The sequence below is a fragment of the Girardinichthys multiradiatus genome, chromosome 5 (genome assembly GCF_021462225.1).
Source record: "Girardinichthys multiradiatus isolate DD_20200921_A chromosome 5, DD_fGirMul_XY1, whole genome shotgun sequence".
Classification (NCBI taxonomy): Eukaryota; Metazoa; Chordata; class Actinopteri; order Cyprinodontiformes; family Goodeidae; genus Girardinichthys; species Girardinichthys multiradiatus.
Genome location: NC_061798.1, coordinates 34866117 through 34892484, shown reverse-complemented (window position 1 = coordinate 34892484; position 26368 = coordinate 34866117). Strand labels below are relative to the sequence as shown.

General features: G+C 37.5%; 1 protein-coding gene across 2 annotated transcripts in view; it reads left to right on the top strand.

Moving 5' to 3' along the window:
• LOC124868250 (cytoplasmic phosphatidylinositol transfer protein 1-like) overlaps positions 1-25689 on the top strand; it is an 80227-nt gene extending 54538 nt beyond the window's left edge. The window contains exons 3-10 of one of the 2 annotated variants that reach the window (XM_047365269.1): positions 3258-3346; positions 7568-7575; positions 9081-9152; positions 16088-16183; positions 16502-16657; positions 17834-17897; positions 18914-19053; positions 20514-20656. In XM_047365269.1, the coding sequence (XP_047221225.1) occupies positions 3258-3346; positions 7568-7575; positions 9081-9152; positions 16088-16183; positions 16502-16657; positions 17834-17897; positions 18914-19053; positions 20514-20519 (631 nt within the window). In that variant the 3' untranslated portion in view covers positions 20520-20656. Of the gene's footprint in view, positions 1-3257; positions 3347-7567; positions 7576-9080; positions 9153-16087; positions 16184-16501; positions 16658-17833; positions 17898-18913; positions 19054-20513 lie in introns of both variants that reach the window. The other variant, XM_047365268.1, reaches the window with a different exon arrangement.
• Positions 25690-26368: the final 679 nt, after the last annotated feature.

Sequence of the window (26368 nt, the reverse complement as noted above, 5' to 3'; positions counted from 1 at the left end):
AGTGCCAGAGACTGGTGACCCCCTAAAAATACATATAATTTCTACACTCCATATTTATTCATTAAATATAGAGTGAAATAATTATATGTATTTTAAATAAGTTTATTTTTTTAATGACATTTGATTATTTAATTTCTGTGAGAGGAGCATAATGAAAGCTTTGTTGTGGTCCTTGAAATCTTCTGAGTTTATTTTTTGTGATTATTTGTGGCCTTAGTTATTCTGGATAGATGAGGGTCTTGGACCACGAAAAGGCTTTTGCAGAGTGAATAAGGTTTAATCCCAAACCTTTTGTGACTTTTTCCTGGCCATGCAATTTGACAAAACGTTTAATTTGGCTTATTTTACTATTTAAGGTGCTGTAAATAATGGTGATTATTGCACATTTCTTAAAATTTAAATAAATAAATCCAGTCATCTTATTTTACTGTTCAAGACCAGGGGTATCAAAACCTTTGGTATATATTTTACCAGTCAATATCTATTCCAATGTATCCCATTAGCCTCCTTAGTCTTTGCTTCATGCAGAGTTTATGTCAGCAAACTGTGTACAGATCAAGCAAAGGTGACAATCAGATTGATTAAAATGTATAAGAAGATGACAGAATGGACAAAAATCATATTAAAAGAAAAAAAATGGAAGGATGGAAAAAATTCTGTTGGCCATTTGTCTTAGCCCAATTTTCTGTGTCAGCATTCACAAAGCTGGGAAGCCAATTATGTTGAGACAGCACATCTCTGTTCTGCAGAACGGGAGAAAGTGATTAAAGCTTTTTCAAGCCACTTGGCCCTTTGAAATTGTTCGAGTAGAAACCTTATATAAAATATTTTGTTTAAAAATATAGACAAATAAGATTCCAAACTCTAGTAAAAATTGTGCATATGGAAAAACTTTGAAACGTCCAACACATTGTAAGACCCGTACATTTTACAGAGTTACCATGCAAAATACACTTTTTACAAGCAGGGTTTTCACGATCCTAAAATTTCAAACCATGATACTGTGGCAATCTTATTTTTAAAGGTGCACGGTTCCTTCCAATAAAGAGCAGAAAACTATAACCACAGTGTGACAAATGAGGATTTATTAGGAATTTATTTTTTTAATGCCGATTATGTGGATAGATCTATCTGTTTGACAACCTTACTTACATGCAGCTCACACTTAAAAAAAAAAAAAAAAGAATGTTTTGCTGTCTCCTCAGTGTATGACATTTTGTAATGCAAATGAATTTACATGATGTTGCACATTTTGGCTCCTTATGCCAAATTTGTTGTGAGAAAACAAAAACGATTAGACATAGCACATAGGCAGTCCTCTGTGTCTGACAGAATGCATTGTTTCAGATGCCCTTAATGATCACTATAAATTATAAACACCCACCTCGGACTGACAGACAGAAGACATTGTTTACAGAATAGACGGAAAAGCATAAAAGCTCTGGATTATCTCCAGATGAAATTGGAAATGAAACACAAACCACATGTGATCTTTACTACTCAAATGATGAACATTAGACAAATAAAACAAATGCGGTAATCGGCAGAACTAATATGATATATTTGTTAGCAATTAACCACTGTTATTCAAAATCAGCCCTCTATCCATCTGGCTCTGCAGAAAGTAAACATTACGCTGAGATTCACCAGCAGGGAAGTCAATCTGGACTTATTCTCTCACACTTCAACACTCGTACGTTAACCGTAGCAACGTCCTTCACACAGCGCCCCACACTTTTACTTAATCTCACCAATTGTGAGTTAATAACCTGTTATCTTAATTTTAATGTTTTTTCTTCCCTCAAAATACAAACATATTTGTTTGGCAAGATGGGCTGTGTTCTGGCAGAAATTGCTCCCGCAGTCTTTAAATGAACAAGAAGGGAATGGGAGCAATCAACAGTTGGAGGTGTAGGAGGAGTGTCAGTCTCTTTTGTTGGAGGAGAGAAAGGGCAATTGTGTCTGCCAACGCTCATAAAATTTTACAGTGGAGGACTGATTTTATTCACAGCTGTCACGACGCACTGGGAGCCATTTTTGTCCTCTTAAAGAAATCGTTTTATGCAGTAGGTAAATGAGGTGAAGACCGATTCTGAAGCAAGCTGTCCATGACAAATTGTTTAATTTGGTTCTCTTATGTTCTAACAGTTTAAAGTTGGGGAATGCAAACATTCAGATTTTTAGCTGAATTTTACCTGAAGTCCCCTGAGAGCTAATGTTGGCAGAGTTGTGGGGATCTGTGAACACACAGAACACATTGTAGACAGAGAGGTTCAGGATGCCAAAATGGATTTATGGGCTTAGAAATTTCTCAAGTTGATAGGGCTGCTATATCAAAGTACTAAATATGCAAACACTGAAGGGTTGCACAAAATATCCAAGGTATCATAAACCAGTTCAATATTAAAATGTGCTGTAACAATATCACAAAAGTCTGCTTGTTTTTTTGTTTTTTTTTGGTAAAATATGATATCCCATCAGATTTATGTGTACATCCATTAAAAATGTGTAAACTTGGAAGATTTATTATTAGATTTTAAAAGATTTATCTTAAGGAAAAAAGGGAAATTAGTGCTGCATAGTGTATGGAAAACACAGTTGCAAGTCAATATAGTCAAATATCATGGATAACTGTTTTTTTTTTTCTGTGTTCCAAGTCAAAAATTAAGCCAATAGAGATGAAATTCTTCAAAGAGTTCATTATTATCAAAATTAATTGCTGTTACCTTTGATGATTATGGCTTATTGCTATTTCTGGCTGTTCAGATTGCTTTGAACAAGTATAATAATTAAAGGTTGAGTGGAAGGAAATACTTTGGTGAAAGAAGGTGTAAATGCAGCTGGAATAACCAGAATCTTTGAATGCAATATTGTGTTTGAGGCAGAAAAGAAACCAACTGTCATCTGAAAAACAGATGCAAATTGCTCCCATCTGCTGGACTAATTACATTACTCTTGCATGTTTTGATGGCAGATTGTTTTAATTGTTTGCACAGATAAAGCATACAGTGGGAGTAAACGTATTGAAAAATAATGGTGGAGATTGCATTACTTCGTTAATTTCCACCACTTTTGTTTTAATTAAAACTTGTATCTACCCAGTTTATTTTCACTTTTTAGCACCAGTAAAGGTGTAGTCCAAAGTGGTTTGTAGAGTAAAGCAGAGACAAAGGTTAACATCCTTCAGATAGATGTGTACCTTTTAATATCTCCTGACAGTCCCTCTGAAAAATACCTTTCTCTCTCTCTCCCTGCAGCAAATTACCCACCTGGGCTCGAGCAGTGGTTCCTAAAATCTTCTATGTTACAGAGAAAGCTTGGAACTACTACCCTTACACCATAACGGGTGAGTATGCAATGCAGATGTACTGTGCAGGCTATTCAGCTGTTTCACTGAAAGCCCTGCTGTGACACTCTATCTCTTCAGCGAGTGCCAGGTACAGAAACAGAATAGCTCTGCACTGCAGTCACATAAAGCACAATGCAGTTTTTTAAGGTCACCTTCTCAAACAGTTTGACAATTTGATTTTGGAGCCACAGCACATTTTACTCGCCACTTATCACTTTGTACAGACACTTTACTGGATTTTAGCGCATCGGAGTAGTGTGAAGAGACGAGAGAAGAAATGTGATGCAAACTGCTAATCTGCACAGCACATTTTTTTTACACATTTTGATAAAACCTCATGAAAATGGATTATTCAACAAAACCCTGTGAAACTCCTGACATATGTTGTGTAATCTTGTCAATCTTATTTGCAATTTCTAAGCAACATTTGGGGGTTGAGACACAGTGAGCACATGCTTTTTGTTGTAAGGGTTGAGCAATGTTGGCTCAGGTGATTAGAATGGGTTGTTTACTAAATACAGGGGTAGAGGTTCAACCCCAAGCTTCCCTGTAGGTGGATCTCAAGATCTTAGGATATTATCAAAAGTTAATTTATTTCAGTAATACAATTCAGTGAGTGAATCTCTTATGTTACATAGATTCATGTTGCACAAAGTGACCATTTGGATGATCATGGCTTACAGCTAATAAAAACCCAGATTTCAGTTTCTCAGAAAATTATCCCGAAAAATCTTAAGATCAATAAAAAGTATTTTTAATACATAACTGTTGGCCGCTTAAAAAGTATGTCCATATACTGTACAGTATATGCACTCAATATTTGGTTGGGGCTCCTTTTGCCCTGTGTTAAGGAGGCACGGATTGCTTTAGAAGCAGCCCTCAGCTCTTCTGCAATATTCCTCTTGACAATACCCCATAGATTCTTCATAAGACGACCAAGAAGAAGAAGAAAAAGAGCAAAGCTCAGGTGGAGAAGACGGATGGAGGGCTAACATTGGATGAGGGGAATCAGCCACAGGTGCCTCTTTCTGGGCAGAAGACGGAGCTGTGAGCCCCTGAATTTCACCCTGGACTTTTGTCAGCTCACCTACTTGAAACCTGCCTGCCTCAAACAATCTGCAACTGAAAGAGACCTTGTTGCTACACAGTTTAATCCTCTAAGCCAGGATGTTATTGTTGTTTAGGACTTTACCTCTGTCTGATGGTCTGTTTTTATATACAGGTCCTTCTCAAAATATTAGCATATTGTGATAAAGTTCATTATTTTCCATAATGTCATGATGAAAATTTAACATTCATATATTTTAGATTCATTGCACACTAACTGAAATATTTCAGGTCTTTTATTGTCTTAATACGGATGATTTTGGCATACAGCTCATGAAAACCCAAAATTCCTATCTCACAAAATTAGCATATTTCATCCGACCAATAAAAGAAAAGTGTTTTTAATACAAAAAACGTCAACCTTCAAATAATCATGTACAATTATGCACTCAATACTTGGTCGGGAATCCTTTGGCAGAAATGGCTGCTTCAATGCGGCGTGGCATGGAGGCAATCCGCCTGTGGCACTGCTGAGGTCTTATGGAGGCCCAGGATGCTTCAATAGCGGCCTTTAGCTCATCCAGAGTGTTGGATCTTGAGTCTCTCAACATTCTCTTCACAATATCCCACAGATTCTCTATGGGGTTCAGGTCAGGAGAGTTGGCAGGCCAATTGAGCACAGGGATACCATGGTCAGTAAACCATTTACCAGTGGTTTTGGCACTGTGAGCAGGTGCCAGGTCATGCTGAAAAATTAAATCTTCATCTCCATAAAGCTTTTCAGCAGATGGAAGCATGAAGTGCTCCAAAATCTCCTGATAGCTAGCTGCATTGACCCTGCCCTTGATAAAACACAGTGGACCAACACCAGCAGCTGACATGGCAGCCCAGACCATCACTGACTGTGGGTACTTGACACTGGACTTCTGGCATTTTGGCATTTCCTTCTCCCCTGTCTTCCTCCAGACTCTGGCACCTTGATTTCCGAATGACATGCAGAATTTGCTTTCATCTGAAAAAAGTACTTTGGACCACTGAGCAACAGTCCAGTGCTGCTTCTCTGTAGCCCAGGTCAGGCGCTTCTGCCGCTGTTTCTGGTTCAAAAGTGGCTTGACCTGGGGAATGCGGCACCTGTAGCCCATTTCCTGCACACGCCTGTGCACGGTGGCTCTGGATGTTTCTACTCCAGACTCAGTCCACTGCTTCCGTAGGTCCCCCAAGGTCTGGAATCAGCCCTTCTCCACAATCTTCCTCAGGGTCCGGTCACCTCTTCTCGTTGTGCAGCGTTTTCTGCCACACTTTTTCCTTCCCACAGACTTCCCACTGAGGTGCCTTGATACAGCACTCTGGGAACAGCCTATTCGTTCAGAAATTTCTTTCTGTGTCTTACCCTCTTGCTTGAGGTTGTCAATAGCGGCCTTCTGGACAGCAGTCAGGTCGGCAGTCTTACCCATGATTGGGGTTTTGAGTGATGAACCAGGCTGGGAGTTTTAAAGGCCTCAGGAATCTTTTGCAGGTGTTTAGAGTTAACTCGTTGATTCAGATGATTAGGTTCATAGCTCGTTTAGAGACCCTTTTAATGATATGCTAATTTTGTGAGATAGGAATTTTGGGTTTTCATGAGCTGTATGCCAAAATCATCTGTATTAAGACAATAAAAGACCTGAAATATTTCAGTTAGTGTGCCATGAATCTAAAATATATGAATGTTAAATTTTCATCATGACATTATGGAAAATAATTAACTTTATCACAATATGCTAATTTTTTGAGAAGGACCTGTAAAAGTAATTTTGTACCTTTTTGTTAGTTGTTGGGTGTCAGCTGATGGATTGGCTGCTGTTTGCTTGAATAACCAGACTGATTTCCACACAGATGTATACATCCACTAATCATAATGAATGCCATTTAAGAGAGTTTGCTGAGAGAGCATGGTGGTAAAGTTGTTAGCACCGTTGCCTTGGAACAAGAAGGTCCTGGATTTGAATCCTGGTTCGGGGTTTTTCTGCATGGAGTTTGCATGTTCTGTCCAAAAACATGACTGTAGGTTAGTTGGTCTCTCTAAATAACCATTAGGTGTGAGTGTGTGCCCCACCCACCACCACCCTGCAAGGACAAGGGGATGTATATAAACGATATATGGTTGGATGGTTTTTCTGGCCATTAAAGCAAAGTGGCTTTCCTAATCATCAGGTATACAGTTATGATTTGGCTCTTGAAGTGCTGAGTCCAGCCGCAGTGTATGTCTTGTGAATGTCCCCTGAGCTCTTGAACTGGGTTTGCTTCACGATCCTCTCCAGGCGGCAGTTATCTATGCTGCCTCTCCACTTTTTTCTTCCACACTTCGTTCCTTCCATTCAGCCTTAAACATTAATAATATGCTTGGATACAGCACTTTGGAAACAATCAGATTCCTTAGCAATTACTTTTTCTATGTGGAAGATAAGCAAACACCTGTCGAGTAAGCAGTCTTCCACCGGATTGTGTAGGCCATCATATGACTATAACAAAACATTTAATTATCTTCTTGTTGTCATTTAGTAATATTTGTCTGAAAAATTTGGGTTTTCTTTAGCTGTAGTAGACAATCATCAAAATGGACAGAAGAACATTTTTATATAAAATACATTTTTGCTTAAAGAGAAGGAAGGGATGGAGCTGGTTAATAAACAATGGGATCATCTTGAACAGAATGTATACATCAGGAATGATCCTTAGTCTAAACATGCAACATTTATTGATAATTTTGACTTGATGTCAAGGTGATCTGATCACACAATTTTCAGCTCTCTTTTTATTGCCGTTAAAGCTTGATTGCAGGGCGCATAAAAAGAAAATCAACCATGAGCAGTAATGTAACTGGTTTAATATATATATAATAAAAGATTTTGACTTTCTTTATGTAAACATTTAGTTGAAGAGACGTTATTTGTTTGATAAAATTTCTATTAGTTTATGTTGATTTATTATGAACTCTTACTTGTTTTATTTTTTAGATCTTTTTGATGGTTCTAATGTGAGAAAAAGCTCACACCAATAATCTCAAATTTGCATGCCACATTTTTTTAGTTTTCATTTGCAGTTTAAAGAGATTCAGAGCTGTTAACTGTCTGTGTCCTTCTCCTCTCTCTGACATGATGTATGTCTGCCTCATCGTGTTTTGGTCTGAAGAATATACTGTAAGTACCTGTTTACACCAACACAAAATAAGGCAAATGCATATAAACACAAAAAATTGTAAAATCAATTTTGTTTCTGTAAAAAAAAAAAAGAAAATGTTTAAATTGAATAATTTTGTATTTTTTTAAGATTTGATAACTGGTAAGGCACTAAATGTAAATATTTTCATATTTACGCCATTGTTCCTCTTTCTTAGAAACAATGATGTTTATTTAAAGCTGGTTGTGTGTTTGTGGGTGGGAACCAGCAGAACCTGTGCTGCCTCTTCCTGCAGTTGTCAAAATGTCTGGCAGAGGCAGCGCTGGTGGTGTAGGGGCGAAAGCGCGCGACCATATACAGTGGCTACAGTCCTCAAATGGCGGCTGTCCCGGGTTCAGGTCCCGGACCCGGCGACATTTACCGAATGTCTCCCCCTCTCTCTACCCCTCTTTCCTGTCTACCTACTGTCAAAAAATGGAAAAATAAAGGCCACTAGTGCTGAAACAATATCTTAAAAAAAAAAACAAATGTCAGAGTATACAGAAACACATATACCAGGCATGTCTCTGTTTGTGTGGCCTGTCATTACCCCACAGGACACGTCAGGCCTTGGCCAAACAAGTTCACACTTTGCAAGTTGCGAGGCTTAGCTGTAGGGCTGCATTAAATCAGAGTAAGAAATGTGGACTCCATGAGTCCACTTCTTTTGTTGAAAGAAAAGAAACAATACTTTCACCAACAGAATGCTTGTCATTCTTTCCATGCTTAGGACTGCTTAGGAGTTGCTGTGCTGTAAACACATCCTCGGGGGATTATATTTTTTAGTTTGCCAATTTTTGCCAAATTTAAGATTTGTTTATATATTTTGCCATTTATTCATGGCAGAAGGTTTAAGCAATAAGTTTCACATTCAGTGTAGATTAAAAGCACATGCATCAAAGCGTTTTGAAATGTCTTCTGTTATAAAGATGTTAATTAAACATGACATCATTGCTTTGCAAAAGCATTTTTGCCCCTTGAGCTTTTTCAAATTTTTTCAGGTTACAGTTACAAACGTTAATGTCCTTCCTGGGATTTTATGGTGGTCCATAATTATAAAGTGGAAGGGAAATAATACCTCTAAATAAAATCTAGTCCAAGCAGTTTCACTGGTCAAAAGCATCACGCTATGCAATTAGCTGGTTTCCTAGCATAGAAAACCTATTTAATAATTTGAAAAATAAACGGAACTTGACTGCATTGTTTAATAACTAGAATCAAATTGGAATGTTTGTAAAGTAATTGACTGAATTAATTCTGTCTGTATGATTGGATTGAGTTGAGATTATTTTCAATTGCCACTATATAAATAAACAGAATTGAATTAAAATATATTGAAGTCTGTGGTTGTGATCTGAAGTGCGAAAAAAATGTTCAAGGGGTATGAATAACATAGCAGGCCTGCTATAAAATAGAAAGGATGGTAATTTACCACAGAAGGGATTGTATAATATAGAACTATTTTCCCCTTTTACCTTATTCACAGTGCTCATTCCTGCCCAAGTTCTCCATTCACATAGAGACGAAATATGAGGACAACAAAGGAAGCAATGACAATGTAAGTACAACGGGTGTTTCCCTGAGTCACCTGCTCACTGGAACAAATTAAAGTGCGCATATTTTTGTTTTTGTTGGACTTTTTGCATCTACAGTTTCACATTTAGGAACAGGCATCCCTCCTGTTTTCCACTGCAGATTGCCTAAGGGCAGATATGGCTCTGATACTGTGGGTGCTGCACAGACCATATTTGTCCATTTTGGCAAATTTGTGACGTTGTGGTTGGTCTCAAATTGACTTAACCTCTTCTGACATTAGTGATGGAAATGTGCTCCATTAATCTTAACTTATCACTGTGGTATTTTAACAATTGGACATACATACATCAGCTAATGGATATGTTTTCAAAACAAACATATGTAATATGTAAGACCTCCCCTTAGTGGATAAGTTAAACATTTTTTATTTGAATGTTGTCGTCCTCATTACTGCCTGATCATACAGTTGTGTCCCAAATAATAGCAGTCTAGACTAACCAGGTCATTCACTGTTTTTGGTGGAAATTATATTACCACATGGCAAATAATGTACTATTAGCTGTAGGAGAGTCATAGAAAACCAACAGAACCAACATTCATTATATGCATCCTCCTGAGTCTGCGTAATTGAATTATTAATTGAAAGAGGCTTATTCAAAAATAATAGCAGTGTGGAGTTCAATTACTGAAGTCATTTATTCTGTAAAGAAACAGGTGTCAATCAGCTGGCCCTTATTATTTAAGGATGACACCAGCACCTGTTGTAAATGTGTTTCTCTCTGAAAACCTAAGAGAATACAGTTTGCCAAAGAACATGTCAACTGACCTAAGGAGAAATGGAGAAACATTTTGTGGACTGATGAAAGTAAAATTGTTCTTTTTGGATCCAAGGGCCATTCACAGTTCGTCAGACAACCCCAAACATTGAGTACCCACAGTACACTCTGCAGTGAAGCATGGTGGTTCAAGCATCATGATATGGGGATGTTTTGCGTACTATAGTGTTCAGTCTATTTCTCTCATACAAGGGATCATGGATTTATGAAAATACTTGGAGAGGTCATGTTGCCTTATGCTATAGAGGAAATGCCCATTAAATGTGTTCTTCAATAAGACAACGACCCCAGACACACCAGTAAGCGAGAAGCATCTCGGTTCCAGACCAATAAAATCAATGTTATGGAGTGGCCAGCCTGATCCCCCGACCTTAATCTGATTGTAAACCTGTTGGGTGACATAAAAATGCTGTTTCTGACAAAAAACCAAGAAATGCAAAGAAATTGTGGAATGTTGTCCAATAATCCTGGGCTGGTGCCAGACGTTGGTCGAATCCATGCAACACAAATGTGAATCAGTTCTCAGAAATGGTGGTCAGACAACTAAATATTAGTTTAGTGATTCATAGTATTGATAAATCCTGAAGATTTTTATACAATAAATATTTGAGCTTTAAAAGAAAAATGCAGACATTGCTCTTTTGTTAAACAGCTCAATTTTCGCTTTTCTTCATTATCTGTAACATAATTAAAAGATTAATCCATTTTTCTTTATGGTTTGATTTAGAAGATAGTGTTCCCAATGGATGGAAATAAAAACTATTTAAAGATTTTGAGCTTTACTCATGTTTGTAAACACACTGCTATTATTTTAAACACAAGTGTAACACGTAATTATATCTGTGCTTCATTCCACTGTGGACTTAAACTCTGCTGCATCTGTCTGCCCGGAGACCCAGTGAGTTAATTAAACATGCTCCTGCTCAATACTTTCATCTTAATCTAGCATTTTTGTCTGTCCTCTGTTCTGTTCATGCAGAAAAAGTGTAGAACAAAATGAAAAAAGGTAGCAGATAGAAGCATTTCCTCAGGACCTCTGCAATGCTGCAGGAGTAAAATTCTCCTGAAATGATGATTTACAGGCCACCCTATTAAATGCCCAGTACACATGAGCTTTGAACTGGCCAGGTTCTGATCCACTTGTTGAATAGTTAATTTAATTTGGGGTGTTGGACCACTAACTTGATGCGCTTCAGTTCAGAGGGGCATTAGTCATGAGGAGAGGGTGCTAGCGCCTGGACACTGAGGAATGAAAAGCTGCTGTGTAACAAAGAAATAGCTCGAAGTGCATTGCATCATGTTCGGTGACTGGAAGGTTAATTTAAAATTCTCTTCATGAGTTATTTCAACTGTCCAGGATTTGGGAATGGTTGTATCAGGTGTCCTGTTGACATGTCTAAGTAGTTTGCATGTCCTCATAAAGCCAGAGGGGACGGAAACAGGCACAGAGCTTTAAATCTGTCGAGATGTTTTAGATTGATGTTTTTTCTTTGACATGACAGAGTAATGGATCAAAGGCTACTGAAATTAAATTCTGAAACCAGAAGCCGCCTTTGGCCAATGCAATTTGTGGATAAAAACAGAGAAGATGTAAAGATATGGGCTTGTATTTGATTCTTGATTTGGGATGTCGGGCAGATTAAGGTCTTTCTGTATGTGAGCTGAGATGCAGGAATCTGTGTTGTTTACTTGCATTGAGACACTCTCAGTAATTCATTAATATTAATGCAGCCTCTGTGCTTTGTTTAATGTTTATGTTAAGCTAAACCATTGTTGTGATTATGAATATATTATTTCATATTTAATATTAATATTTTAACATTTAATTAAATAATATTTCAGTCTGTTAAGGGTTGTCCTGTGAGTACCAGCCCAATAAGGCATTAGGTATTAGGACAAAATTGAAAGGGACGAGCCAAGCTCTGGCATTATTAAGCAGCAAAACTCTGTACACACACAGAATGAATTCACATAATTTCTTAAAATACACAAATTTATTAACAAAAATAAGTCAACTCAAAGTCAAACATATTTCAATAAACAAACTCTTTACTATGCTAAAAAAACCCAAGTAAACTACCAAGCAAAATGAAAGAATAAGGAAGACTAATGGGTTATGTACAATACAAACAAGTTGATCAAAGATGGTTAAAAACCATGACCAAAATAGTGATGCAACATTACAATGCAATGTTTATTCAGTCAGTCAGACTGACTGACTGTTTATGTTTGAGAACCAAGGATTATGTTGAAGAATCTGGAAATGAAGTTAAGTTAGTCTTGGAACTAACTTAGACAACCATTCACAATGCAAGATCAGATGAAACATTTTAAAGAATGATTTGCTGAATAAAACCAACCTTCTGGATGACTAATTCTCAACTGGGTTTAATTAGCTGCCTTTATTTATTAAAATAATATTTAAATAAATATTATTAAGGAAATATTAAAATAATATTTAAGGAAATATTATTTTGAATAAGAACCAAACATTTCTGGATAAAAAGGTCTTAATGGTGTTTAATTAGCTGGCTTCTTCTAATACTAATAATATTTAAGGAAATATTATTAAGGAAATGTTAAAATAATATTTGAGAAAATATTATTTTAAATGAGGACCAAAAACCTTCCTGGGTAAATGATCTTCAGCTGACTCAGTGGGCGAGCAGGTTTTCTTAGCCATTAGCGGTGTGGGCTAACAAAAGAAGCTTATAGCTGATTACCAGATTCAAACACATACCTTATAATACCACTAATAAAAGGGTTGAAATGCATAAGCATGGACGGTGTGATATGGCTGATCTTTTGTGTTTAAAAACCACCCTTTTTGTTGGGTTTTTTTGCATCTACAGTTTCACATTTCAGGAACAGGCATCCCTCCTTTAAAACTGAACTTTAAAAACACAACACAGAACACATCATTAGCTGAGTTTCTCAACACAAACAAAAACAAACATTAAATGAACAGTATTTAGATTATTTAACTCAGAACTGATCTCTGCCCAAACACTACCTCTTACATGAACCATGCTAAAGAGAAATTGTCCTGGGCACTGAGGAAACATCCACATGTGAGTAAACAAAGGGTTAGCTTGCAGCTAACCGACGTAGATAAGGGGAAGGGCTTTTAGGCACATTCGGCTCCTTGAGTGGCCACGATACAGCGGGGTAGCTCTCGCTACCTGGACGTGCATGCAGGAAGGTGTGCAATGCGGTCCTGGCCTTCTTTTCCAGGCCATGGGGAAATCCGCTTTAATTAGGACTGCTTCTGGAGGCCTCAGAAGAAAGGCCAAGTCAAGCTTGTCTTATTACACCCTTTATAGGAATGCTGGTTACTCGAACAGCAAATCATTACTTAATTTTGTTGCATATGATCCTAGTAACTCTGGATCCAAGTTGAAGAATTATGTCGGCTTGCCAGCAAGAGACATTAGCGCACGGTCTCTCCTTCCAGCTCCGCTGGGGACCCATGTGGAAGGGGTCTGTTTGTTGGAACGCGGAGTTTTTATTCAAACAGTGACGTCACGGGTAGTCTGCTGTCTTTCTGTTTTCTGGGCTGAGTTAGGTGTGGGTTACTGTGATTTATTTTGAAAATTCCTGAAAAGTTCTTACTAGCCTTTAATGTTGTAACCCATGGCTGGATCCAACAACGTAAATTTAAGACTCTGGAAAGCAACTATGTGTTGTACCATGTATCTCTTATGTTCATTTGGCCCATTTTCTCTTGCTGTGTGCTCTGTAAGAAAGCAACAAAAAGACACCTAACTGTACTGAAAGAAATTGTTGATCAGAGAGAGACAAATGCAGGGAGTGTTACATCTAAAGACGAAAAGTCATGTGTATGTGGATAGGAAGTGAGTGGAAAAGCCAAAATGTTGAACCGTTTATTGACCCATAGGAAATAACCATAGAATTACAAAAAATGCCACAAAACACCAACGCCTAAAGAAGTTTTAGTCTTTAGGTAACTTGACTCAAATCAACCATCACCTACCTGCTTTTTGTATACATTTTGATCCCAAAAAGGCTGAAGCAAACTTCACAAATTTGCACATTTCTGGGCATAGATGTATAAAGTTGCCATCAAGAAGGTAAGAAAGCTGCTACAGGAAAATTGATTCACAGTAGAGGAAGAGTTCATGAGCAGAGTTGCTGTGCAGATAAAGTGTGACCAGATATGGAGCAGAACACCAGCTGGCAAGAAATCTGCAAGTGGGTCCCCATGAGCATCAAGGTGATACAGATGTTGTACAGGCTATTGTACTCTCTAGTCCATCTAATGTGTTTGTATGGGGCAAACCCACAATGTTACAAGATGGGCACATTCTAAGCAGCTGCATAAGGGCTTCCGGCAGTATTGTTGAAGACAGCACCGGGTCATTAGACCATCGCTGAAGCAACCAGTAAAAGTGATTAACAGGACCAGACTGACCAACACCCTAACCAAGAGGATTACATTTATCAAGGAAGGAGAGCAGTTCATCTAGAACAAAGATATCCTGCGCATGGCGCTGGCACAGGGGGAGTGTGCGTGGCCCATGTATAGAGAGCCTTCAGCCCTCGGCGCAGCTATCCCGTGGTTCGAGTCTCGGCCACGGCAATCTGGGCTGCATGTCTTCCCCGTCTTCAACAAATTTCCTCCTACTAAAAATTACAAAATAAAGGCCACAATTGCCACAAAACAAATCTAAAAAAAATCCAACAAACTTAAGATATCCAGTTGGATCTCTCCATACAGCGTGACAGTTGCCCTGCATATGTGGCTAAAATTCTTCACCAAGTTCATTTTGAGATTAGAAGCAGAGAGCTTTATACCGCAGCGTGGTTGTAAGGAGGGTTTCAAGATGGATCTGGCTGAAATGGGGGTCATGTGTGGAGTCCACCAATTCTCACTGGGTCAACCTCAGTTGCGTTGCTGTGAAGAATGTGTTTGTCGTATGAACTGAAACGCCCCGTGACTCCAGGACACAACTGATTCAGGGAGTGTATGGTAAACATGTCTTTACATGTATCTGTTTTCAGGGGTTCTGCATGTGTTAGCCTTTCCTTTAAGTATTTTGAAATAATCTAACTCTGATTTAAATCTAATCCAGCTAAATCTAAAAAAAATAAAAAACAATTCAGAAACTGCTGTTCTTCTATCATTGTGTATTTATTTAACCTCATTACCTGTGGTCAAGCCTGAGCCGAAACAACCGCAACACAAAGCACAAAAAAGTCTACTGCTTTAAAATATATTAGATATGATCTAGATTAAGGACATTATATTTAAAAAGTAAAGTTTGATTTACTCATGTGTAGAACAATTACTCTGATCCATGCCTTTTATGATAACAGAAGGAAATGGGTTTATTTACACTTGAATTATTACATTTTAAAGCTTGCATTGTGAAATGTTATATTGTAATTCTAGGTTTATCTTTTTTAAAGTTTGCAAAACAGTGAAGGGTTGCAATTACAAACACTAGCAAGGAGCAAAGCACAAGGCTTTCACCTTTTGTTTTATCAGCTGACTCAACATATGACCGTAATTGAAGAGCTGTGTTGTTTAGTGCAATAAGCAACTGAAGCAGTGAGCTTAGAGCAACCCCTAATGGCTGAACAGACCATCTGGTTCTGTTGGGTTTACTGTCTGAGACTCTAAAGTGATGGTGCATGTTTCAGTGTGGCTAAGAATTTGCTCTAGTGTTTGATTCAGTTATTTTTTAAGATGTGATGCTAGTCTAACTGGAAAATGGATGTTGAATTTCAATTCAATTCAATTCAGTTTTATTTATATAGCGCCAATTCACAACACATGTTGTCTCAAGGCACTTCACAACAGTCAGGTACATACATTCCAATTAATCCTAACAATTGAACAGTGCAGTTGGAGTTAGCTTTTTATTCAAATTGGATAAAAAGTTTTTCTATCTAAGGAAACCCAGCAGATTGCATCCAGTCAGTGACTTGCAGCATTCCCTCCTCCCGGATGAGCATGTAGAGACAGTGGACAGTCACTGGCGTTGACTTTGCAGCAATCCCTCATACTGAGCATGCATGTAGCGACAGCTACATGAATTTGCTCATGAATTTGCTCATGCATGAGTTTAGCATTTAAAAAGACTTCTGTTGTTTTCAGATCTTTGAAACGGAGCTGAAGGACCAGGAGAGGGAGGTGTGCTTCATCGACATCGCCTACGATGAAATCCCTGAGCGCTACTATAAAGAGTCTGAGGTGGGCTTGTGTAGGAGTGTGTGTAGATCCTTATGAATATTAAGATGTAACACAATCAGTAGTAAAAGCACTATGATGAAACAGTGTTTTGTTTAAAAGGTAAAAAGATTCCAATGTCCCTACAAGAATATAAACCTTTTAATAGTTTTAGACTCTTAGTTGATATAATAATCTACTTTAGGTGCTCACAGCAGCATCATCAATTTTAACAAGCCTGAATAAGGATTTCTTTTTTACCTTGACATGTTATGTAGATATCTATTTCTTGGATTCAGTCTAAAGCATAAAACAAATGATTTACTCCTTTTACATCTGCAGGATTTGCGATATTTCCAGTCACAAAAGACAAAGCGGGGCATACTGCAGGAAGGCTGGAGGGACACACAAGACCCCATCATGTGCTCCTACAAACTGGTCACAGTCAAGTTTGAAGTGTGGGGCCTGCAGACACGAGTGGAACAGTTTGTACACAAGGTGAGGGGTCACCTCTGGGATGACAAATGTTATTTATTTTTGTATAGTTGCACTTGCAAGGTTTTAGCTGTTACAGGACGAACCCCTACCCCTAATAATTAATTAATTTTTCCGGCTGCACGGTGGCGCAGTTGGTTTTACTGTTGCCTTGCAGCAAGTAGATCCTGGGTTCGATTCCCGGCCGGGGGTCTTTCTGCATGGAGTTTGCATGTTCTCCCCGTGCATGCGTGGGTTTTCACCAGGTACTCCGGCTTCCTCCCACAGTCCAAAGACATGCCTGTTAGGTTAATTGGTCTCTCTAAATTGCCCTTACGTGTATGAATGAGAGTGTGTGCGTGGTTGTTCGTGTGTTGCCCTGCGATGGACTGGCGACCTGTCCAGGGTGTACCCCGCCTCTCGCCCATAGACTGCTGGAGATAGGCACCAGCTTCCCCGCGACCCCCTATGGAATAAGCGGTAGAAAATGACTGACTGATTTATTTTTCCATCCCATGTATTCATGTTCAACATAAAATAGGTGGTTTTTCAGTTTTATTTTACATTAACTATAGTGATAGCTGAAGGTGTTATAAGTCAGAATTGACCTGTTTTTTGTTTGGAAATGGACAAAAGGGCACACCTTTTTCACAAAACCAACTTTATTTGATTCGTAATACCAAATTTAAGTTGAAAAATAAACCTTGAATTGAACATTTAAATAAATAATATAGAGCAAATTGAGCCATATTTGTTCCCCACAATAACCTGTATCATTTTGTTGCAAGCAATAGCCAGTATTCTCTGCTGGGTCTAATTAGCTTGAAACACAAATGCCTCTTTTTTTAAAGAGAATTTCAGTTTACTGAATTTATCTAAAATGGTGTAATTATGTTCTGTTACTGTTAAAATGCCTGTTTATAAAAATATCTTGTAGCTGTGTTCCAATCGAAAAAGCAGATGGTTGATTTTACACACCTAAACTTGAAAAACTTTACCATTTTTAATGGCAGTAAACACTGATGATCAACATTTTTGCTTTTTCCTGGGATAAAGCACCCTTCCGTTTCTCTTCCAGGAGCTTTCTGACATAAAAACCTATGAACTAATAATAGGTTGAAGGATTTAAATGTTGTATTACAGGCAGTGTGTAGATGAAATTTATTTTAACTTCCTCTGTTACTCTGTTTTGTGTTTCAGGTGGTCAGAGATGTGCTGCTGCTGGGACACAGGCAGGCATTTGCTTGGGTTGACGAGTGGATAGGTATACTGTCAAGCATATTTTTAAATAAGCTGCAATAAGCTGTTTTGTATTTGTCTGCATTTTTAATGAATCTGATTGCTGTAAACCTGTAATTGCTGATTTGTTTACTGACATCATGGACCCTCCACTCACCACTAACCCACTAATGCCAAACAGTTACCACTCTTCTTCATATCTACTTCAGCTAAATTAAATCTATATTCTTTCATGTTTCAGGAGATACATTTAAACATATATGATTTGATAAAACATCTGTAAAATGAATAGTAATTGGCTTTTAGAATTATTTTCCATTTTTGAGACTTTATTTTCAATATGTTCCTCAAAGCTTGAAAATATTTTGTGTTTGATTTGGTCATCTTTCTTACAGTTACACGAAGAAGTCAATCAAAAACTGAAATTAGTTAAGACTGGTGCAATCACTAAAACATAATGATGGCTCGGTCCGTTTCCTTGGCACCACAAGAGTCAGCTATGTGTGCGTCTTACGTGGCTGCAGCATATTTACTCATTCTCAGCTGTTTAGCTTTTTCTAAAGCTGTGGAGCACACACAAAATAAGTCAGTTATCTTAACCCTGAGAGATTTGTCGCCCCTCTCCTTAATAACCACTAACCTCACTACTCACTCTTTTCTGAAACCTGGATGCTCCTTATTGCTCCTAAAGTATCTTTCCCTTGTGAAATGTTGATTTTTTTTTCCCTGTGGAAAAATTTGACCTTTGACATTTTTTCTTTCCAGTGCACAAACCTCTTCTTATCTTCTAATCTTGAATCATCCCCATAACTCCTCCACCTTTCCTTCCTCTCTTGGCTTGGACTTGTCTTGCCATCTCCTGCACACTCTTTGGGTCCTGGGCCGCTAACACTTTACCCTCTGCATCTCTAACCTCGCCAAATCTTATCAATGCCAATAAATCCTTCCCTTCACTTAACTGTCTGGGAGCTGGAAAGCCATGATGGAACAGTAACAACATTTTTACCTTCACTGAACTCCTGCCTCCCCAACCTTTTACAGCTATGACTTTGGATGATGTGCGGGATTACGAGAGAAAAATGCATGAGAAAACCAACATTAAAGTTTGCAATGAGCAGCAAGAGCATTCCACAACAAACCCATCTACACTGGATGACATAGAGATCCATGACAAAGCAAGTGTATGTGCCTTTTGTATTGTTTTACTCCATTTCCCCTCCTCTGTCTTATGTTTTTACAGTTGTTCACTTCCAAATGAGATGGCGAGAGCTTCATAAGATAATACATTTGGAGTTCAAAATGTAACATTTGACAACTCTATTTTTAGCTGAACTGTTAGTTTAAAAACATTATGTAAACCTCTGATCTGAAAATAATAACAATTAGCACATGTAAAGGGAAAAGGTTTCCCATTTAATGACCTGCAGTAAAACTGATTATTTTGTTATTGCTGAAATACAGGCTGAGAAACAACTATGTAGAGAGATCAGAATTAACCACAGTTGCGGATGCAAAAAAGTTTTTTTTCATGGTTTCGGTATCTTACAAAGATTTTTATAAGGACTGTATGGACTGTTTCTGTTTTACCAACTCCATTTTCTGTGGAAAATATAAAAATATTATTTATTACCAGTGTTTGGGGATCCATTTTAGTATGACTGTTATTAATTTAGCCTATTTATTTTATAAAAAGTTATAAAAATGGTAAATGACCTGCAATTGTACAGTGCTTTTATCAAGTTCTAGGACTCCAAAACACCTTAAACTACAGTCATCTACCCATTCATGCACATATTCACATACTGACAGTGGTAGGCTACATTGTAGCCACAGCTGCCCTGAGGCAGACAGACAGAAGTGAGGCCGCCATGCAATTGACAACACCGGGCCCTCTGACTTCCATCAGCAGGTAAGGCGGTTGAAGTATCCTCCCCAAGGACACAACAACTGAGACGGATGGAGCGGAGGTTTGAACCTCCAGCCCACCGGTTACAGGACAAACCCCTACCCTATTTTTTTTACCCACTTATTGCCATTTTCATCCGAATTTACTTGGAATGCAAGTAAGTTGGGATGAAAATGCTAAATCTGTACAATCATGAAGAGAATGTGTAAACATAAACAAGCCAATGCCTTTATATCTCTTTATCTTGTTAAGTATTTTGATGAATTATGAAGGTAAATATTTATACAAATCCTTAAAATGTTTCACTGAAAAAAAGATTTTACATTATATCCTATTTTAACTGAATATAACCCTGAACCCCGTTAGGCCAATTTACTCTGATAAAATGCAGCAAATTTTATCAGAGCTATTTTTGGCGTATCAAACCAAAATGGCTCTGAATGACTTCCTACAGATTTTTTTTTTATTATTAGTCATACAACCATATTTTCAGATCACAAATAGATCTGAATTGAATAGTTTGAGGTCAAATCAGATTTGAAACATCTTCAAGGCAAAGATGAATTGATTCTTTTTTGGATACAAAAAGACCAAAACTGCAGAAGAACAACATGCCAAAGGGGCAACATGACCAGCATTCCCTTTTGAAAAAATGAGTCAAATAGACAATTAGTAGTGAGGTCAATTTACTAAAATGACTAATTTATGTACTGTGTCTTGTAAATCTCTTTCCAGACATGACAATGGACGAGGTGAGAGAGTTTGAGCGCACTATCCAGGAGGCGACCAACCAGAAGATTGGGGTGTTTCCCCCATCAATCTCCATAAGCGAGACGCCCTTGTCCTCCTGCGCCCTAAACGGACCTGCCAGTGCCCCCTCAACCCCAATGTGCACAGATGCACCCGAATCCCTCTCTGTTCCCAAAGACCGGCCCCGTAAAAAGTCCGCCCCCGAAACACTGACCCTTCCTGAGCCAGTTCCCAGCGGAGCTGCACAGGGCTCTACCTTGAACCAGTTACGCATTTCCAACCATCTCCAGTTATCCACACTGCCTTCCGACTCTGACCTTGCTGAAATGGGCGAGCAGTAGAACAGAGGAATGTCTTCCCCTAACCCCTGGTATTACTTGTTCTTCTTTACTCGTTGTCTTATGAGCCCAGTAAGTGTGCTCATTCCTCCAAGCACCAGTGCCCTGACTTTAGCCATATCCAATGATTCACCATAATCTTTAACACACACCAATCAGTCTAGAAGTCTTCATTAATGTCATTGATACCATCCAGGCAGCTGTAGGCTCAGTCACCCTGTTGTGGCTGAGCACGAGTCAAGCGAGCCAGATGTCAGATCTTTTCTAAGAAACGCATTTAATGTTTTTTGAAGGCAAAGATACTTTTTGTTGAGTGGCAGGTTTTCTTTTTGTAAATAAATCCTTTTCATTGTTTCTGTAGTTACATTTTCTTCAATCAGACTAGCAGGCCACGTATTATTGCATTTTGAAGTAGTTGCCTTGACACCACAGAGCCAGTGGAGATTCATTTCTGATAAAGTGTTCAAAGTAAATTTATCCGTTACTAATTTGCATAAGAGTTGAAAGCATGAAAGAAATCGACTTGATGATTCGAACTGGAACAGCACAGTAGAAGTAGAAGAACACTGGAGAGGCAGTCAAGTACATTCATAAAAGATCCACTGAAGTGTTTCTGTGGCTGGTCGGCATGTTGTGTGGATCAGATTGTACTCTCTTATTTCCTCTCTAAACTCTAAAAATGCAAAATCTGTACAATCATAAAGAGAATACACCTCAGGTCTCCCCAGAGTCTAACTGGTTCGCACTCCAAAGGCAGGGATGCTGTTTTACTCAACTTTCCCTGCTTTATTGCCAAACTTATATTTTTTTTTACCTCCAGAGATGTTATAATACAAAACATATTAAGCAGTCTACTTAAAACTGGGAATGTTTACACATCTAAGACATTTTAAGTGAAGCTGTCATTACAGTTGCGGTTTGAAGTAGACAGTTTGATGCTTGCAAAGTTTAATTTGTTCAAGTTCTGTTACTGCAAGCTCTGTATCTTACTGAAGATAATTAAGAGATCAGTATCAGCGGAAGTATGTGGTATTTATAAAGTCAGATGTTGTCTGAAACTAATGCTGGATATATCATGTGATATAAATGTGATCCACCTAAATGAAATCAGAAAAAACAGTTTTCTCACATGTCCGCCATTATGGATGAGCTTTTAGTCACCGACCGACCCTCGTGCACAGTGGAGGTGATGAAAAGTCAGTGCTAAATTTGGAAAGAAGGGCACATGTGTCAAGCTGACTTGAGTATGTGCTTCATTAGGTGCACAGTGTGTGAAGATTTAATTAGCCAACACAGATTGGTAAAGGAAAGCCACTGCTTTTATGAGAATTGAAAACAGAATTTGCAGAAAGCCATCATTTATTTTTGGCCTATATTACTGGATATCTGTCAAAGAACCTTAAAGGAGATACTAATACAGTAGATTTAGTACACCAATCAACATGTTCATTGACGGAGACCAACGTTTTCTGAACAATATTATTCAAAGAAATGGTTTTCTATGCTGCATGAAATGTTCACAACTTCTATACAAAATATATGATGTATGATATACTGTATTTGAATGGATTGTTACAGTATACTAAGCAATGTAACTCTGTGAAGAAAAAGAAACCCAAATGCTTCCATTGGAAGTCTGAACTAATTTTGTATAGTAGAACATCAGATTTAAACAGAAATGTAAGCATGTCCAGAGTATTTACTTTAGGTCTATAAACTCTTTGAACTCAGTGCCTCTGCATGCTACAATTTTATCATCACCTACCTGTGTCTATATCCAAATTTAATTAGTTCATCTACAGAAATTCAAAATTTCATGACTTTTTTTCTTTAAAAAATTACTTTTAGTACAATTAAAATTTTTTAGAACCACATAAAAAAAGCTTACCTATGGCTTTATTAACTATACAACTCTGAGAGGTTTACATAGACTCTTTGTGGGCATGAATGTCTTCTATTCTGGGCTTTTAACCATGTTTTAAACCATTTCTTTTTTTGTGTAAGGATTATAAAGAACTTTGATGCACATGTTTACATTATTGAGAACTTCCTCTAATATAAACATGGTCAGTTACACACATTGGGTCAAATGTACGTAACAACAATATTTCATTAACTATACTGCTTTAATATTCTCTGAACAAGAGTATAACAATTTTTTCAATAATATATAAGACCACAAATGTGACATTATTGGTTACCTTTTCCAACAGAGTCTTTTAAATATTTGAGAGTATTTAACAAGCTACCTGGCAGAGATGTTTTTGCTATTAAATAAGTGTGTTCAGTGTGAAAACTTTCTGCATGGGATCATATTGGTTCATTTTCTTCTGCCGTATTAGAATTTTTCAGTTTGACGTTTTTCCTTTGACATAGCAGTTTTTCACCTGCAATGATTTATAACACCTTTGAATATTTTTATTTAGTCATCATAATTTCCCTTAGACATGGGACAGCAGAAATGTTATTTCACTTCAGTTGATGGCTTCAAAAAGTGTGAAGTCATGGTGCAGCTTGCTTAGGGAAATGTCATCTGGGATGGATGTCTATATTTTGGCTTTATAAATTCATACTTGTGCAATTCTGTTTTCAAAAATCATTGAAGTTTTTTGTTGTACCCTGCTTTCAATAAGATAAACAGAATAGTTCAAGAAAAGTCCAAAATTTGCATGACATGTCTGAGTCTGTCTGAACCTCTCACCAGAAAAGTGTAATTACCTGCTTCTTCATCCCTCCAGTGGCAGTAAACATTTCACATGCAGAAGCTTTACTGACTTGTCTGTATGTGAAATATACATGTTGGATTTTACCACTCTTGTAGCTGAAGCTCTATATCTGTTTTTGTATTGCATTCCCTTCACTTTAGCCTAATTATCTTTTACAGTTTGAATTAAACCTTACTTTACAAATGTTTTTTCTCCGTGAAGCTCTTGTGGTCCTTTTGTACAATTTTTGCTCTTCTTTCTTAATAGCCCTTCCTCCTTCAGTTTCCTTCTGGTATTGCGAGTTTAACTGTTCAAATTTCAAGAGCTGCCAATGCAAGAAATGCAGAGTGGTGTAACTCAAATATATGAAACTATAGCAGACTTTCAAGCAACAGGGACTAACTTGCTATTTTTTTTCTTCAATTATTGATGCTGGTGTTAGTATCCAGGGCATGACAATACTAAGTGCTTAAGAAGATGGCAACTGGACTTCTTCTGTTTCTTGTAATTCACATGTGGTACATGCGACCAAAACATCTCACATGGCATTGTTAGGGATATTGTGTATCTGTATCATCAACAACATCAAAGAAAACACTGAGCTGATTAGACTGTATGTCCAGTGATCCACCTGTCGTAATTCCCCCACTAGTGACCGTAATGGCCCTATTTATGTGAATGTTCTGACTACAATTTATAAGCCTGTTACTTCCAACCATGTTCAGAACTTTGGATGAGAGGCGAAAGGTCTTCAAGAAACAAGAGAACAAGTCCAGTTGCCTTCTACTTAAGCAATTAGGATTCAATTTCTGACATTTCACAGATGCATTATGCACTTTTGAGTCTTTTGACATCTCAATTGACAATGAAGAAATGTGTTTATTTCTGTGTTGGGGGCTTGGAGAACCAAAATCCTCTCATACACCATAGTAACATTAAAGAAACGGGCTTGAAAAGAAAACATTCAGCAGTCTTACAATATTATATCGTCAATAATTTTTATAGATTCTCATTTAGACCGAAAAACATAAAACTGTAGCTATTTATTTGTAACTGTAGCTTTTGTCATTGCCTTTTAAGGATTAAACAATTCTACATACCAGTCATTGGCCGGCTGTATACATCTATTTTGTATAGAAAGATGCTTACTAGTCTGGTGTCGACCACCTCTCTTATCAGAAACGCAGCGATCCAGGGACATGTTTGATCCACCATGGGCTATTAAAATAATGCAAAGTGTATGCAGAAGGTTAATCTCAGCTCTGTTTAATAGAGTAACCCAATAGCTATTGTACATACAGCTATTAATGATTAATATTGTAGATTTCTTATGTTGAGCCTGCTCTGAGTTTAATTACTGATGTGCCATGAATGTGCTAATGGACTGAAAATGGACAAGGTAAATCTTTTTGTGTGATGAGAGTTTGTGATGCTTTTACAAACATAGATTAAATGTTTGGATTTGAGTCAGGCTTAATGTGTTTTTATCAATGAAGTTGGTATCGAACGTTCTTATTTACGTTAAGTTTAATTCTTTTAATTTAGATATTAAAATTCTTTGTAGTGGTGCACTTTGTGCTCTCCAGTTGTTTCTAATGAACCCCATAGGGGCGTATAATTTTCTAAGTTGTAAAGCAAGTTGATGCTTTGCATTTTAGTTGCGTGGCTGCTTTGATGTTTACCTGTCTTGTAAATTTCAAGGCCAATGATGTTTCTCTTTTCCTTTAAAAACTAAAATTTGCTGTTGTATGATTTAGTGATTGCTGTAATGCATTTCATTCCTCCTCACCTCTTAATTCAGTTTGCGTTCAGACGAGCTGTTTTGCTGTATTTTGCTATCTGGAATCTGTCTCGTGAACCTTGAACCCATCTGACTTGAAGCTCATCTCAGTGTTAGCTGAATATTCAGGTGCACTTTAAGTCAATACAGCTTTGTGAAGCAGATTCCAAAAGTGCTATTCCTGTTTAGCTGCTGAAAGTTGCTCTTTGTTCTTCCACTTGGAATATTGTATTGTACTTGATATATTTTTACTGCCCCTTGAGGTTTATTTGGTTATCTGTTGTAATTATTGTTTCAACAGTTTTCTGAAATGGATAAATAAACTTTATTAGCTATTGTTACTGTGTTTTTTTTAATATTCTGTTTTTCATGTGTGCTTCACATAACTCCATTGAATCAATTTTCTGTTATGGTATATATTTACAAAATTATGACTGCACACTCTTGCAGTCATAATTGTAGTAGAAATAAATCCTATATTCAGAATTTGATGGCAGTAGTGTAGCTTCTATAGTATCAAAAACCTGGCAGCATTATTCTAAAAGGCACCGTTTTTTACATGCAACAAAAGCTCAGATGTGCAACTTTTAAGTTATTTAGTTAGGAAACATATATTGTCCAGAATCACCATTCACCAACTTTCTAATGTTTAAAAAAGTTGGAGAGAAAAACCAAGAAAGAAACTCTTGATTGAAATGTTTTTATGCAATGGATGCATTTGGGCTTGTTACTTTTTTGCCAAACTGTAAAATTCTGAAATCAGATATTTACATACTTTGCAAAAGACACAGGATCTTTTCTTTCTCTCTTCATGTTGAACGTTTCTGCTTTAGATAGTTGAACCAACATTTTTTAGATTTGCTAAATGTCAGAATGACTTTTTTTAACTTTTAATTCAAAAGTTTACATGCACCAAAATAACTTGGCTTTTAAGCCAGTTTGGAAAACTCAAATACCCATGTAATGGATTTGCAAGGGTCCAATAGGTTAATTTACAACACTGAGTTAAATTAAGGC